Source organism: Carica papaya, chromosome 8 (genome assembly GCF_054855325.1).
Source record: "Carica papaya isolate Zhongbai chromosome 8, ASM5485532v1, whole genome shotgun sequence".
Taxonomy (NCBI): Eukaryota; Viridiplantae; Streptophyta; class Magnoliopsida; order Brassicales; family Caricaceae; genus Carica; species Carica papaya.
In genome coordinates this window covers 27,098,534-27,114,528 of record NC_142316.1, presented here as the reverse complement: position 1 = coordinate 27,114,528, position 15,995 = coordinate 27,098,534, and the positions used below count along the sequence as shown (strand labels likewise).

The 15,995-nt window shown below is 35.8% G+C and overlaps 1 protein-coding gene across 4 annotated transcripts; it reads left to right on the top strand.

Annotated features, from left to right (window-relative positions):
- Positions 1 to 231: 231 nt before the first annotated feature.
- LOC110817147 (bZIP protein) lies at positions 232 to 13,934 on the top strand. 4 transcript variants are annotated; one of them, XM_088209015.1, is made up of 6 exons: positions 233 to 437; positions 1,232 to 1,961; positions 7,423 to 7,510; positions 12,514 to 12,640; positions 13,062 to 13,114; positions 13,569 to 13,610. In XM_088209015.1, exons 2-6 carry the CDS (start codon positions 1,402 to 1,404, stop codon positions 13,584 to 13,586), a joined length of 846 nt encoding a protein of 281 aa, XP_088065141.1. In that variant the 5' UTR covers positions 233 to 437; positions 1,232 to 1,401; the 3' UTR covers positions 13,587 to 13,610. The 4 variants fall into 4 exon arrangements, with proteins under 4 accessions (XP_088065142.1, XP_088065141.1, XP_088065139.1 ...); XM_088209013.1 differs by lacking the exon at positions 13,062 to 13,114 and having other exon boundaries at positions 234 to 437; positions 13,569 to 13,934; XM_088209014.1 differs by lacking the exon at positions 13,062 to 13,114 and having other exon boundaries at positions 235 to 437; positions 7,435 to 7,510; positions 13,569 to 13,934.
- The last annotated feature ends 2,061 nt before the right edge of the window (positions 13,935 to 15,995 follow it).

Genomic DNA, 15,995 nt, shown 5'->3' with positions numbered 1-15,995 from the left:
CCCATCCAATGGGATGCGTTTTCTCGGTTTATACTCTCCACTTCAATCTCATGCTTCCCTTCCTATCTACTGCGAAACTTTAGATGACTCCACGTGGAACATCTGGAATTATACTAAACATCCAACGGCTCTAAGTTATCATTAACTAGGCACGACCACTTTTTATTATTTATTTTATCTTGCTCTGTACGTGACTATACGCGCGTGCCCCTATAAATTAATAAAATATACGCTGGCACGCCGGAGCAACTTGCAACTTTCACTTGCGCTCTCTTGGCACAGAGAGAGAGAGAGAGAGAGAGAGAGACGAGAGGCGCACGTTAACTATCCTTCACCTCTGAGTGCTGTCCATAATCACCTCCTTTCCTTTAGGTTTCTTTTCTTCTTCTACGTTACAGGATATTGTTTTAGAGGATTAAAATTAAATAGTAAAAAAGGTAAGCCAAGTTTCTTTATACCGACTTCAAACCAATGGCGCAATCGCGAGTTTTATTTTGTTCTAGTTTTTTCTTGTTGTACAAATTTGATTGTTTAAAAGTGGAATTTTTACGTCCCTTGAACATTGATTTTCTGTGTTAATTTCTTTGCGATATTTTTGAATTTTCGTCTCAAATTTGTTTCTGGTAAGTTCATAATCTCACTGTTTTCAGTGTCACTGTTGCATTAATTGCCTGCAGTTTTATCAATTGAGATATGGGTTGATTTCTTCTTTTCTGCTATTATATATTGAATGCAGCTTATTTTCATGTGAACTGATACTAGAAAATAAGACTACTTACCGTTCTGGAGTTACTTCTTCAGAAAAGTTTGGGGTTCTCTCGATTTTGACAGATTGTCTTTTTAATAATTAATTTGCCTTAATTCTGCTGTTTGGCTGCCTAGAAAGTGACTGGAAATTGATAGAAAACGGAGTTTTAAAGCCAAATGTTTATTGTTGATTTTTTATTTTCGGAGAAAATGGAAGTTCTTTTTCACTTTTTTTTTCCCTTTGGAATTTGATGGCGGTAGAAGCAAAAACATGAATTAAATTGTATTATAGTTGTGTCTTCAATCGCACACGTCTAGCGAGTAAGAAAAAGGAGTAAAAGAACGCCAAGAATCACATTATACTGTTAGATGGTTTTGGCAACATATGGATGTACATAAAATAGTTTGTCACTTACATTTGAAACTTCTTTTATATCCTTCTCTTGGCTGAGTCTCTTCCTTACTCTTTCATCTTCTTGTAAAGTTTGCACCAACTAGGTAGGTTAGGTAGCTGCAAGAAACATGGCACTGAGCAAATAAAAGAGGAGGACCCTTCTATATTATTTTCCTTCCCTATAGAAGGCTTGGAGAAGCTTGAACAATGGATATCTGAGAGAAAAGTTGTGACGCCAACCTATAAAATACCTGTGCACCATGTCAAGGCAAGGTCAGCTTCCTCCTCGATGCCCATTTAAAAAGACTCCAAGTTCTCACCCAGCCCATAACACCATCTCTATCTCTCCGACAAACGTCCAATCACATCTTGGACATCACAAGTCTTCCTTCCAAAGTTCTATACCAGAGGAGGAGGACGAGCAATCATGGGTTGATGATTTGTTGAGTGATCCAAATGTGAATTCCAATGGAAATTTCCATCGTCGGTCAGCTAGTGATTCGGTCACTCTTGTGGATGGTATCGTGGATTCATTTGCAGGTCTGAATCCTGCCAATGGTGAAAGGGATTTGATGGCTAATGAAACTTGTAATCGGTTGGAGTCTGCTTGTATTTATGGTCCCCATTCCCCTAGGAAAAGAAACAACTCCACCTTTTTAGGGAATGCTTTAGCACTGGCTTTTTCAGAATGTATTCCTCAGAAGCCCCTGAAATGTGCCCAAGAGTCTACCTGTGTTTCTGGAGTTACTCATTCAGATTCAAGAGAAGATGCTTGTCAATCACTTGATGTCCCCAGTGATGAGATCAAGACATCAAAAAGGTTAAAATCTGAATTATCCACTTATTTCTCAGATCTTTTTGCCTTTGATTTTAATGCAATGATAGCTGAACTTGATATCTCATTATTTGATCTAATCTGTAGTCATGTTGCCTCCAAGGTTAACCTCTATGGTTTTTCTGGACTTGATTGAAGAAAATTTTATAGCTGTTGCCTGGTACAAGCATTTTTCTCAATTTTAATTCCTGATATTATCTTTTTTCCTCCTTGAAGTATCTTGAAACACTGTGATATGAGGCGTAAATCCTGTTTGCATGAGCTTGCTTCATGTCAAGTGCCTATACGCTGTTCTGGAAATCTATGTTATATCCCAGCAGGAATCATCCAAGCATCAATCATCCTGCACCTTTATCTTCTCCTGTCACATTGCACAAACAGAAGACTTTTATGTTTATGAATTCATGATATTAACAAGTTTAATTTTTTCATTGAGTCTCTTGGGCACTTGCTTTATCTTCCATTGAACTGATTTTATTGATGTCATATCTAATATAGAATACATTTAAGCAATTTTTACATGTATCTATTATTAGTTTTTTTTTTTTGAAATAAATGTATCTATTATTATTTACCAAAAAAATTTCAAATTCTGATGTTAATTCGAAAATAAATGTTTGGTTCGCATAATTGATTAGTTTTCATATTATCTTAAGAGGGAGTTTTTGGATTTTAGAAAGTTGCTACAGCTAATTGCACGTTAATAGCATAAGCAGTCATTTTCCTTTTATAAGAAAGTGTGAGCATAGGCAATCATATCACACCTCGCATGATAGAAGTACTTAAATGAGAAATGGGTTTTCAGAATCAGAATAAATACCGCTATTTCCCAAACAAAGTTCAGATCTCAGCCAGAAATTGATACATCTGGATCAATATATGAATAATGGTTGAATACTGAAAGGTTTCGTGTTCAACCTGGTTTGTCCGCACTACCAATCTCAACACGGATATTCCTTATCCAATATTTTGAAGAGTCAACGATTCTTATCCATACTTTACCCTTGAAAGTCCAGCTCCCAGGCCTTTTTTGAGCTTGTAAGAGTTAAAGATGCGTCCTTTTTTTTAAAATAAAAAGTGTAATACCACTCATATACAAAAGATTTACAAATGTGTTAGAGTGTCAATGATAATCTCAAAATCCATATCACTGTTAATGTCATAATCTAACAAAATAAAATCAAAATAGTGGAGTCATTTGTTCCCTAACCTATACAGGTCAGTTTCTATATTCTCAAATGCTCTACAAAGGTATTAGAATGTCAATAACAATCTCAAAATCCACATCACTGCTAATGTCATGACCTAATAAAATAAAACTAAAATAGTAGAGTCGTTTGTCTCTTAATCTATACAGGTCAGTTCTATACTCTGAAATGTTCTACAATTTCGTTCCTTCCAAAGGATCCAAAAAACAGTCAATGGAATCATCATTACAGTGTGTTTCTTTTTCTAGTAAGACCATCCCAAGCCCACACCTCATCACTAACAAAGTCTGCAATCACCCAATGTATTCCCATCAATCCGTAAATCATTGTCCAAAACTCATAGGCCACAGGGCACCACAGCAGCAAATGTTTACACGCTTCCTCAGCCTTCTTGCATAAGAAGCATCTGTTTACTAGCACCTGGCCTCTAGATTCCAGCTTGTCTAAAGTAAGAATACATTCTCTGCAAGCTTCCCAACCAAAAACTGCGATTCTAGGAGGTACCCAGGTTTTCCAGATCTGTAAGGCAGGGAGGGTATGGCTTCTACTCAACTCTTCCCTCATAATGTGATTATAACAGGATTTGACCGGATAAAAGCCCCATCCTTTTCCAATTTCCATTTCACCTGGTCTCTCACAGAACCAATCTGTTGGGCAGCCAAACTCTGAAGGAATTCAAAGGTACTCACCCACATCCCAGTCATTTAAGTTTCTATTAACATTGATCATCCACTCAATGAGGTCGTTAACTTCTCTATAGGCTTCTTCAATAACCAAATTTCTAGACTGTGCAATTGGAAAAATTCTAGGGAATCTGGTGTTGAAGCTTCCCCCATCAATCCACTCATCATACCAGAATTTTATTCTATCCCCTCTGCCAAGTTACCAGCAAAAACAGTCCCTGAAGCGAGGCCACAGGAAGAGAATATTCTTCCATAACCCGAGACCGTGGGGCTTTCTGCTACCACTTCCAGCACTGTAAGTGTAATGTTTTGGTATGTTGAGTATTTAAAAAGGGAAATTTATGTGTGTGTGCAGTATTTTACCAAGAAGGGGCTGGTGGAAGCAGAATCAAATCATAAGAGAGAGTGCGGGTTTGGGAATAACAGGATGGACGATAGAGATCATGTAGAGGATTTCAATGGTTCGGATTGAGCCGGGACGAGTATAAAAAGAAAGTATTGAGCTGAAGAAAAGAAAAAAAAAGGGAAAAAGAGAAAGAAAAAGGGAGAGAAAGACGAAGAGAGGGAGAAGGATTGAGAAGAGTGAAGGAAATCGCGACGGAAACCGGCTAGGGACAACGAGATTGGAGAGAAATTCTACCGAACCAGAGAGAGATGGAAACCAGAGGTAAATAAATTTTGAACTTAAATTTTTGTGTTAGCAATGTGTGTATTTGTTAGGGCTCAATTTGAGTTAGATCGTGATGTACTGAGTGGAAGAATAGAGAGAGCAGGGGGGAATTGATCGCTTGAGATCGCTCATAGAGCGATCAATAAGGAAAACGTGGAGAAGGATTAGTGTGAAACTCGATGGTGAAGGAGAGCTAGGTGCGTGAGGTAGGATGTACCGAGATTTTGTTAGTGGAAAATTGGTGAGGAGAGTCTTATTATAGGAAGTGGATAGCGGAGTGGGAGAACGGTAAGGAAGAATTGTTAGTGAGGAGTTATGGTATGAAACTGGAGTCGGCGAGGTTGTATGTGTGTGTGGTCATCTAGTGGCCGATGGTGATGAGTAGCCGTAATTGGCGAGGTTGTGTGTGTGGCCACCTGGTGGCCGGTTACGATGTGTAACAAAGGCGTTTCCATAAATTGGATAGCCAGTGCTAGATTCGGTGAACATGAGGGGCCAGTTGATTGGCCGCGTTGGTGCGAGGCTGTGGCGTGGTATGGCGAAAAGCCGGATAGGTGATTGACTGGGTGAGTGGCCAGCGGAGGGCCGACACTGTATTGAATTTCTATTTTTCTTTGTTTCTACAAAGTCTAAATAGGCGAGTAGGGGTGCGTGCGTGGCCACTGGGTGGTTGATGATGTACAAGCTGTAGTTTTGGGGGAGTCAAGGTAGAGGATTGGGTGGGTGTTGTGTGTGTGGTTTGTTTAGTGTCGGGATTACTCTAGCTGCGGTTTGGTAATATGGTTAGCTAGGTTAGCGGTAGAATGTACGGTCGGGTTGTTGATTGATTGACTTTTCTCTTGGGTGGGGGGTTTAGCAATGCTTAAAAAGGCTGGGCCAGTTTTGTGTTGGTGAAGGCGAATGTTAAAATATATTGTTTTACTGACATAGTGTTCCCTGGACTGCTGATTATGAGTGTGTTTGGTACCTTGTTGAAATAGGATGGGATTGAACGTTGGGGAGTCTTTTGTAAAGGTAGGAATGGGGAAAACTAGCTGAGTTAAGTGAGAACCTTAACAAATTGCGATACTGAAATTTTGGTTTGAAATTTATTTTACTGGGCTTGTAGTTGCTCATTACATGTTATTTCCTTATGGAGAGAAGGAGAAATCAGAGGCTGAAGTACCGTCAAGGGAGTATGATGTATAGGTGTTGGCGTTGATTTATGTAGGATGCTGATTTTGGTATGCATATACACGCACACCATACCAATATATCTTGTACTTGGACATCAGTTGACAGCAAAGGAATTGTAATTGAGAGGTGTTTGATCCTCTGAAAATTTTTAGATATGTTAAGACATGTCTGATGAGTAGTTAGAATAGAAATTGATTGTTTTTATATTGAATGGGATGAAATGTTATGGTTCAATGATAAGAAACAATAACGCTTTTGAATAAAATTATTGGGTGTTACAGTAAGTCACTATGTTACCCCACCGCATTTGAACAATCCTTCTCCAGAGACAGCTATCCTTCTTGAGGAATTTCCACAGCCATTTCTAGGTCCTTCTAGGACTTTTTGATTTGGCAGGAAGATAATACCCTCCCCTAGAATATCTCACTTATCCACGATGTGAATGATTGGGAGATCAATGATTTGGCTGTTTTCTTGTCCTTGCTTTCTTGCTACTGGATTGCCATTTCTAAAATTACTCTCTCGATTTAGCCCCTCTCAAGGAGTGGGGTATATTTTATGAAGTCCTTTTATCTAAAATTTCTTTCTCAATTAGATGTTATTTTTTCATTCCCTTGGAAACAAATATGGAAAAAAAAAGACAACACTGTGTTGCTTTTTTTGTGTCGAAAGCTCCTTGCACAAAGTTCTCAATTAGAAGAGAGAAGATAATGGTAAATTGTTGTTGTTTATGAAATAGAGCGGAAGAGACTTGTGACCATATTTTCCTTTGGTGACCCATAGCTTATAGTTTATGAGCAATGGCTTATGGGATCTTGGGGTATAGTTGGGTTATGCTTAATAGTGTAAACAATGTAATTTGGGCATGGAAGAGTATCACTGGTCGAAAAAAATAATTTAGGCTCATCCCACTGACAATCTTTTGGCTTATATTGGAAAAAAAAAAAGGAGAATGTTTGATGGGGTGAAAGAGAATATTGATAAAATTAGAGCAAGATGGTTTCAGACCCTAGGATTTTTTGTTATGGATCAACCTTTATATTTTATGGAGGACTTTGGTTATTTGATAAATATCCTGATTGATACGTAAATATATTTTTTTTTATACATGGGTTTGTACCCTTTTAGTGCTTGTATTTACTTATACATTATATTTTTTATTTAAAAAAAAACAAAAATGATTGCAAAAGACACTTTTGAAACTTAATCTTTAAGATACACATTCATAAATCTAAGGAAAACAGGAACATAAAACAACAAAAAATAAAATAAAAATAATGAGTAATTGACCGAGAGAAATAAAAACAGATGCCCTATAATCAAACACCATGTTTGTTTGATTCAAACCCAACTATTATGCTAATCATGCAGGGGCCCGCCATATTGTATTGTTTGTTTGAAGTTGCCTCCTTAATCCCAATGCTACTGCTAATCGATAAAAGAAGAAACTAATTCAGTAATTTGAGAATATTGCTACAACTGGAAATATTTAGGCATGTTTTTTAGCTCTAAGATATTGACTGTATAGACATTGTAAACCTTATGGCTGAAAAAGTACAGCAGAATTTGTTTACTTTCTTACAACATTTCTTTCCTGCATTTATCTAAATGTGATATGTTCTCAGGTTTATAATGGTATTTTGCACTCTACTTTGATAATATTCAAATTTCTGAATTTGGAATTTGTTTTGTCCATTACCAATATTTAGATTCATTTCCAGGCACTCTGGACAGCGCTCAAGGGTTCGTAAACTTCAATACATTGCAGAACTGGAAAGAACTGTGGATGTTTTGCAGGTAGTGTTTTTAAAGGAGAAATTGTTGACATGAATATTTTGTTACCTAAATAATTGTGATATTTTTTCCTATATAGCTCTCACTATTAATTTTTTGTAATTATTTAAAATCCCTGTTATAAAAGAAATTTCTTTATTTGTACTTAGAAATTCTTGTATATATAGGAGTTATTTGTAACATAAAAAATAAAGTGGAAATAAAGTAAATATTTTTCCTTAAATTTTTACATGGTATCAGAGTAGAGTAAGGGTATAATAAAGTAAATATTTTTTCCTAAATTTCTACATGGTATCAGAGCAGAATAAGGGTATTTTAGGATTTTACTTCTAGGGTTTCTGTCAAAACCCTAGAATCTTCTCATCAGCCACCCAAAACAGAGGGATAGTCTCACCAGGCAGTTGGCCGCCCTACTCCAGTGACTATCTCCGCTCTACCCAACCTGCCTACTTCGCCAAACTGCAGCTGTTCAAGCGGCATTTGGCGCGCAACCCTCTGGTTCGCATTCTCAACTCATCTGGTTCGCGTACCCGACGCATCTACTGCTTCACGCACAACACTTTGCTTGCTTTGTCTGCCTGCAGTGGTTCACGCAGCATTTCGCGTGTAACCCTCTGCTTCGCATTCCAATCCGTTCACTTGCAACTATGTGCACTGCTTCCTTCTCTGGTTCGTGCACACCTGACCTCACCCGATTTGCTTTCCTGGAATCCACGTAGCCACACGATTCCAAGCTCTCTGGTTTGTGCTTCGAGCTGTTCCGTTCGCGCAAGACACCAGTTCGCTCACAAATAGCTTCGCATATCCGACTTTGTCGCTCAACCCGATCGGTTTTCTGGGATTCGCGCAGCCGCGTGCGATTGTTGTCCTCCCAGCCGCGCATGGTCGAAATCTACCCTCCCTTGGCACGCAAATAACATTTGTTTCTGGAGCCTAAGTGAGCTGTTGAGGTGAGCAGCTTCCAAAGCTGATTTGAGCCATTTTTTGGAGCCGATCTGAGTTGTTTTTGGAGTTGTTTTTGCTGTTCAACAGATTTGGTTCCAATTTGTAGTAATTTGGCATCCTTGATAATGATAGGAGTAAAGAGATTGTTGGTTTCAAGTTCGAGTTACCTTTCATCAACTATTGGTACGTCAAAGATAGTAAAGTCAGGCATTACTCATCTCTCTATTATTTTCAATGCTGATACTTTGATTATAAACTCTGGAGGTAACAGACACATGACAGACTCTTCTAAAGATTTTCTGACCTATTTTTCATGTACTCAACGAGAAAATGTCTGTGTCACTGATGGATCATACCCTCTTGTATCTGGAACAGGTTTCATTAAGTGTACTCCGACCATTTCACTGACTTCAGTTCTTCATGTGCTTAGTTTTTTGACAGTCTCTTATCCATTAGTGCCCTTACTAGAGATTTTAACTGTAAAATTGAATTTTTTTCTGTTCATTGTATTCTTCAAGATCTTCAAACAGAAAAGACGATTGATACAGGTAGATTATAGGATGACTTGTATGTTTTAAATAGAAGTCAAAACGTCATTGAGAATCAAGTTGCCTTCAGAGATATGGATGTCAATAGGAAAATCCTATAGTTGCATTGACGATTAGGACTTCTTTCCTTCTTTACTTTAGAAAAATTATATCCCACATTGTTTAAAAGAATTTTTATGGATTTCTTATTTTGTGATGTATGTGAACTAGTTAAACATAGGAGTTCATATCATGTGAGTAACCATAAAAGTCATCCTTTTATGACCATTCATTCTGATGTTTAGAGACCTACTCAGAATACATTTTTATTTGATCATAGATGATTTGTTATTTTCATTTACTGCTGTACTAGATTAACATTGATTTATCTGTTGAAAGCCAAAAGTGATGTGTTCCTATACTTTCAGTCATTTCATAAAATGGTATGTACACAGTTTGATGCTCTAGTTAAAATTCTAAGAACAGACAACAATACAAAATATATGGATGATGGATTCTGTGTCTACTTGAGGTCTAATGAGATAATTCACCAGACAAGTTGTGTTTACACCAGTGAATAGAATAAGGTTGCTGAAAGAAAAAAAAGACATATATTGTAGATACCTCGGTCACTAATGTTCACCATGAATCTACCTAAAAGTTATCGGGAGATGCATTTCTTTTAGCTGTCTATCTTATTAATAGAATGTTTTTGTAGGTTCTTGATTTTAGAAGTCCTTTGGAAGTTTTGTAAGGTACAAATTTCTATACTGCTCCTCTCAAAGTGTTTGGATGTGTTTGCTTTGTTTATCTAAAAATGTGAGTAAGCTGCAACCTAGAACTTTCAAATGTGTATTTGTTAGATATTCTCCTACTCAAAAGGGTTACAAGTATTATCATCCGCCATTTAGGAAATACTTTGTGACTATTGATGTTACTTTTAGAAAATCTGAATCATGTTTCAGCTCCACCCTAACACTTCTTCAAGGGGAGAGTGAAATGGAAGAGGTGATGCCCAATTTAGTCATTCTTGATAGTCATATTCAGGGGGAGAATTACATGTCAAAAGATGCTATTTAAGAAGAAAATGTTGGACGGCTAGATAAACATGACTTGAAGAGGTATTCAATGAGAGATAAGATATAAAAAGCCATCATGCAGTTTATCTCAGGTTAAGAATCTTCTTCAGTTCTTGAAGATACTGGTGAGTCATCTTTCCCTTATGAATTATCTGATAAACCCATTGCTTTTAGAAAAGGAATCAGAACTTGTACTAATATTTATGTCTAATTTTGTCTCTTATGACTCTATCTCCCTCTTATAGAGCTTTTATCTTATCTGTTTACTCTGTGTCTATTCCACAGAATTAAAGAGAAGCTCTAACAGATCCCTAATGAAAGGAAGCGATGATTGAAGAAATGAAAACATTGGTAAAAAATAAAACATAGGAGCTTGTTTCAACTTCACAAGGAAAAAAAATGGTTGGTTGTAAGTATCCGTTCATTGTAAAACACAAAGCAGATGGATCGATTGAAAAATACAAAGCTCGACTAGTGGCTAAGGGTATAGTCAGACCTATAGAGTTGACTATCAAGAAACCTTTGCACCTGTCACAAAAATGAACATAATCAGAATATTACTAACTGGTGCTGGTAATCTTGATTGGGATTTACACCAGTTTGATGTAAAAGATGCTTTCTTACATGGAGACTTAGAGGAAGAGGTATACCTGAAGAATTCACCTAGATTTGAAGATGAAAGAACACAAAGGTCTGCAAATTAAAGAAGACCTTGTATGGATTAAAATAGTCTCAAAGAGCATGGTTTGAAAGGTTCATAAGAATTATGATCTCTTTCAGATATCAATAGAATAATGCTGATCATATTCTGTTCATCAAGTATTGTGAGGGTAGGATCACTCTTCTTATTGTTTATATAAATGATATTGTAGTGATTGGAAATGATACAAAGGAGATGATTCAATTAAAGGAATTTTTTGATCGAAAATTTAAAATTAAAGATATAGGAAAATTGTAATACTTCTTGGGAATTGAGGTTACTACATCTAATAAAGAAATATTCATTTCTCAAAGAAAGTATATCCTATATTTATTAGAAGATATTAAAATGATAAGTTGCAAGCCACCAGAATCCACTATTGAAAGTAATCACAAACTACAAGCTGACAATGGTGCATCAGTTGACACAGGAAGATATAAGAGATTGATTGGAAAACTCATTTATCTCTCACATATCAGACCAGATATAACTTATGCAGTTAGTCTGGTGAGTCAGTACATGCATGATTCTCGTGAGACTCATTTACATGTCTTTCAAATATTACAATATTTGAAATCTGCATCAGAAAAAAGTTTACCCTTCTCCAGAAATGACCACTTTAAGATAGAAGTATTTATAGATGCTGATTGGGCTGGATCTTCAGATGATAAAAGGTCAACTATTAGTTACTGCACATTTATTGGTGGCAATTTGGTTACATGAAAAAGTAAGAAGTAGAGTGTAGTTATCTGTTTCAGTGCTGAAGCAGAATATAGAGCAATGGCTCAAGGGCCATGTGAATTATTATGTTTGCAGAAACTAATGAACAAATAAAAATTGTTTAAAGAAGGGAGCCTATCATTGTTTTGTGACAATCAAGCAGCCATTAGTATTTCTCAAAATCTAGTTCAACATGACAAGACGAAACATATTGAGATTGATCGTCACTTCATAAAAGAAAAAGTGGTTGATGGCTTCTTATGCTTATATCATATATTTTCTAGCAATCAAATGGCAAATATTTTCAATAAAAGATTTTACAACAAAACTCTTCGGAACTTGATATGCAAGTTGGACATGTGTGATATTTTTGCACCAATTTGAGGGAGAGTATTGACATGAATATTTTGTTACCTAAATAATTATGATATTTTTTCTTCTATACCTCTCACTATTAATTTTTTATAATTATCTAGAATTTCTATTATAAGAGAAATTTCCTTATTTGTATTTAGGAATTCTTGTATATATAAGACTTATTTGTAACACCAAAAATAAAGTGGAAATAAAGTAGATATTTTTTCCTAAATTTCTACAAAAATAAATTATCCTTTGAAGCCAATGTAATTCAAGTAAATTGGATTGCTGGCAGGATGCTTCATAATCTGTTTGACAAATCACTGTCTCAAAATTTGTGGGATAGCGGATACCACAACTTACTGCTTATATATATTACTGTCGTTGAGCAATTATCATATTCCATGTGAGAATTGAATAAACTCGTGTTAGACACATACCTGAGGTTATGAACAGAGCAACTGCTATTGGCTTCTGAAATTATGGTTAGACTGTTGTTTATCAAGAAATTGAGCTAGAATCAATTAGATGCAGATTGTACTAAATTGTTTAATTATGTTTATGGGAGTATGGCTTGTTTATCATAGATCCTATATGCAAAGATTTTATGATTCAAAAACATTTTCTGAAGAAAAGCTCGGTTAGGAATAACTTATTGGAGCTTTTCTCACTTTGTAGGCTTTGGAATCAGAACTATTGGTAAGAGTTGATTCTCTTCATCAGCAGCGTATTGCTCTGTCTTTGGAGAACAGTAAGCTAAAGGAGCAAGTGACCAGGCTGAATAAGGAAAAGTTGATAATGGAGGGTAAGCTTTTTTAACTTTGTTAACCTGACTTCCTCTGCATTATTGGCTGAAGATGCTAATGGTTCAGTTTCACCTTCAAATGTTCACCACCTCTAGAAAGGCAAGAAATGAGGCACCTTGCCATTTAGGTCTAGTTAAATTTAGAAAAATATTGTTCTATCCTGTTGAGAGCTGTGTGGTCAACTTGGAGTAATATGTGAAAAGATATAACATTCTGTTAAGAAGTAATTAATGTGCTGAATGAATTGCTCCTTGTTCAAGATGAATATTTAGCAGCATTTGCACTGGTTTTGGGTATGTTGTTGCAAGAAGAACCATTGGTAATTTTGAGCTTCTACTTATGCATGGCTATGAGAAATTTCATTTTTGGGTAATGGATGCATGCTTGACAAGTGAGCTGATTATGTTCTGTGGCATGTAGAAAGCCTTGGAACTTCCATGATGAAGAATGAGATATCTGTAGATTTTCATGAGGTAAGAAAACCATATTGGGTGTTAAACCATGCCAGTTGCAAAGTATGAACCTGAGAATATGAGATATTCCTTGACTATTTCCTCTTTCCCTCGAGGATGGGTAAGTTGTAGACATGCCAGTGGTTGTGAAAGCTTAAAAACTTGAGAATCTGATATGTGTTCATGCATTCATGCAAAGGAATATAGGAATCAGGCCTTTATATCTTGATTGTTGGCAATCTTGAAAATGAAATAAAGCTATCAAAATATTGGTATAATGCACACCATAATTATGTACTATACAAGAAGTAACTTGGGCTTTTATCTCTTGATTGTTGACAATTTTGAGAATGAAACAAAGCTATGAAGACACCGGTTATTAATGCAAACCATAATTATGTACAAAACAAGAAATAATCTGTGGAAGGATATAGCATTTATTTACTATTCTGTGTTTTATTTTTCTTAATCACAGGTCAGTATCGGTGTCTGAAAATGGAAGCTGAAAAATTGAAAACTGTTTTAGCAAACTCCCCAAACGGCACGGTTAGAAGGTATATGGAACCTAGTGCTGCTGCCGAGACAACTAGATATGGTTTCACTTGGCAGATGCTAGATATGACGAGACTTGATCTTAATTAGTATGAAAAGAAGCTATACAGCATGATTTTTAATGCTTCAATCTGTCTCTGGTCTTGATTGGAATACATTAACTGCAAATAAAATGCGGTTAAAGGTTGCTGTAAAGCAATTACCAGGAAATTTCGTGTATCAGGTTTTGTTTTTAGACCATTTAACTTAGTAAAATTTAGCATAATCCACTTCTTAGTTGTTTGCATCATGTCTTTGTTTTCCATGGTATATCCATTATGTTTAAACCAAATGAATTGCACAAAAAAAAAAAGTCTGGAATTCATTTAATCTATATTTCCATTTAGAATAAAATAAACTCTACAAAGTGTAATTCAACTTCTGTAAACAAGGGACTTATTTTCCATGAATCAAGAAAGATTAAAAAATAAATGATATAAACAGGTCCGTAGTACTCAAAATTTCTTGCTCTGTTAATCAATATTTTTTCATTTTGTCATTAAAGCTAAGAATATTTTTGAATAGATTTTAAGTAATGAGATTAATTCACTTTCATTCGGACTGAATTAGAAAAGCTAAAAGTCCTTGTCTTCACCGTCAATTATTTAAAAATATTCAAATTGTAGTTTAAACTTAAAAAAAAAAAAATCAAATATTCAACTTTCGTATTCAAATTTTATTCTAAATCATTGTTATCCATCAAAACCTTCAGCATTGGTCATATATTTTCCTAACGTGTTTATGTAAATATTATGTGGATGCTAAATCATTAACAAGTGGCATTCGCGTAAACTCGTATAAAATAGGGACAATTTGTGCCCTCAAAACATTCTTCCTATTTTTCTTCTTCGCTAATAGTCCAATCCCTCTGTTGAAACCCTTCCTCCACCATTTTCCGCTGAGAATTCGTCGTCCCTGATCATCAACCTTACTTCAAAACTCTAGAGACTACTTTTCTTTAATACACTTCCTCCACCATCATCATCGATATCCATTCCTTCAACTGATTGTACCCTAAAAAACACTTTTCTTTGAAACTCTTCCTCTACTATCATCCCCGATAATCCATTCCCTTTATCATTTGTGCCCTAGAAAACATCTTCCTTTAAAACTCTTCGTCTATCATCGTTCCCCAATCATCCATCATTCCCAATCATCAACCTTCCTTTAACCCTAGAAAATATTTTCTTTTGAAACTTTTTCTCTACCGTCGCTCTTAATAATCCACTCCCTCCACAGTTTGTGCTCTATAAAACACATTCATTTGAAACCCTTTCTCCATCATCATCCCCAATAATTAACCTTCCTTTGAAACCCTTCCTCCACCATCATCTCTCATAATTAACTCTCTCCACCATTTGTGCCTTACAGAACATTTTCCTTTGAAATCCTTCCTTCACCACTATCCCTGATAATTCACTCCCTCCATCTGCGCTTTAAAGAACACCTTCTTCCTCAATCCTTCCTCTATCATCCTCCCTGATAAACCACTTCCTCCACCACTTTGTGCCCTAAAAAACACCTTCATACAAAACCCTTCCTCCATCATCGTCCCCCAATCATCCATTTCCTCCACCATCCGTACCCTAGGAAATATATTCCTTCAAAATCCTTCCTCCACTATCTTCCCTAATCATCTGGCCACTGATATGTAGACGTGGGAAAACATATTTTTAGGTATTATTCTTCATGTGTATGAGAATGAAATGTTTTCAATATATGACTTCAAGGAACTAGTATTAGAGCTTTGTTAGGGTTTTAGATTTTTGTTATCAAAAGCTTTCAATGATTATAAGTGTGTTATATCCGAGTTGTTTAGATTAGGGTTTTGATTATTTAGAATAAATGAAGAGTTAGTTCTTGTGAAGCTTCTTTGTAAACATAAACATAATTTACCATTAGGATGACAAAATTTGACTCAAGAGTTGAAATCCTATTTCTCATGCTTGAAACAAATGAATCTTGCAAAAATAGTCTATGAGAGTAGGAGGAGGAGAAGCTTTTGAATAAATTAATCCTCGTGTTTCGGCTATTTATTTGGCAAGGAAGAACTCGAGAAAAAGAAGGAGAATGTGTTTAGCCAACTTGGTGATAGTTCATTAAGGACTGATGGCCATAAATTGCATTACGAGAAGGGGCCAATAGAGATTTGAAGTTGTTATGAGAGGATGAGAAGTAGCTTTTAAATATTTTCTTCATGGTTTTTGAAGTTATTTGCAAGGTTTTTATTTAAAATTAAGGATTATAATTATGGGTTTAAATATTATAATCGACCAAATGAATGGGCTATTGGGATCATTAGCTAGATATG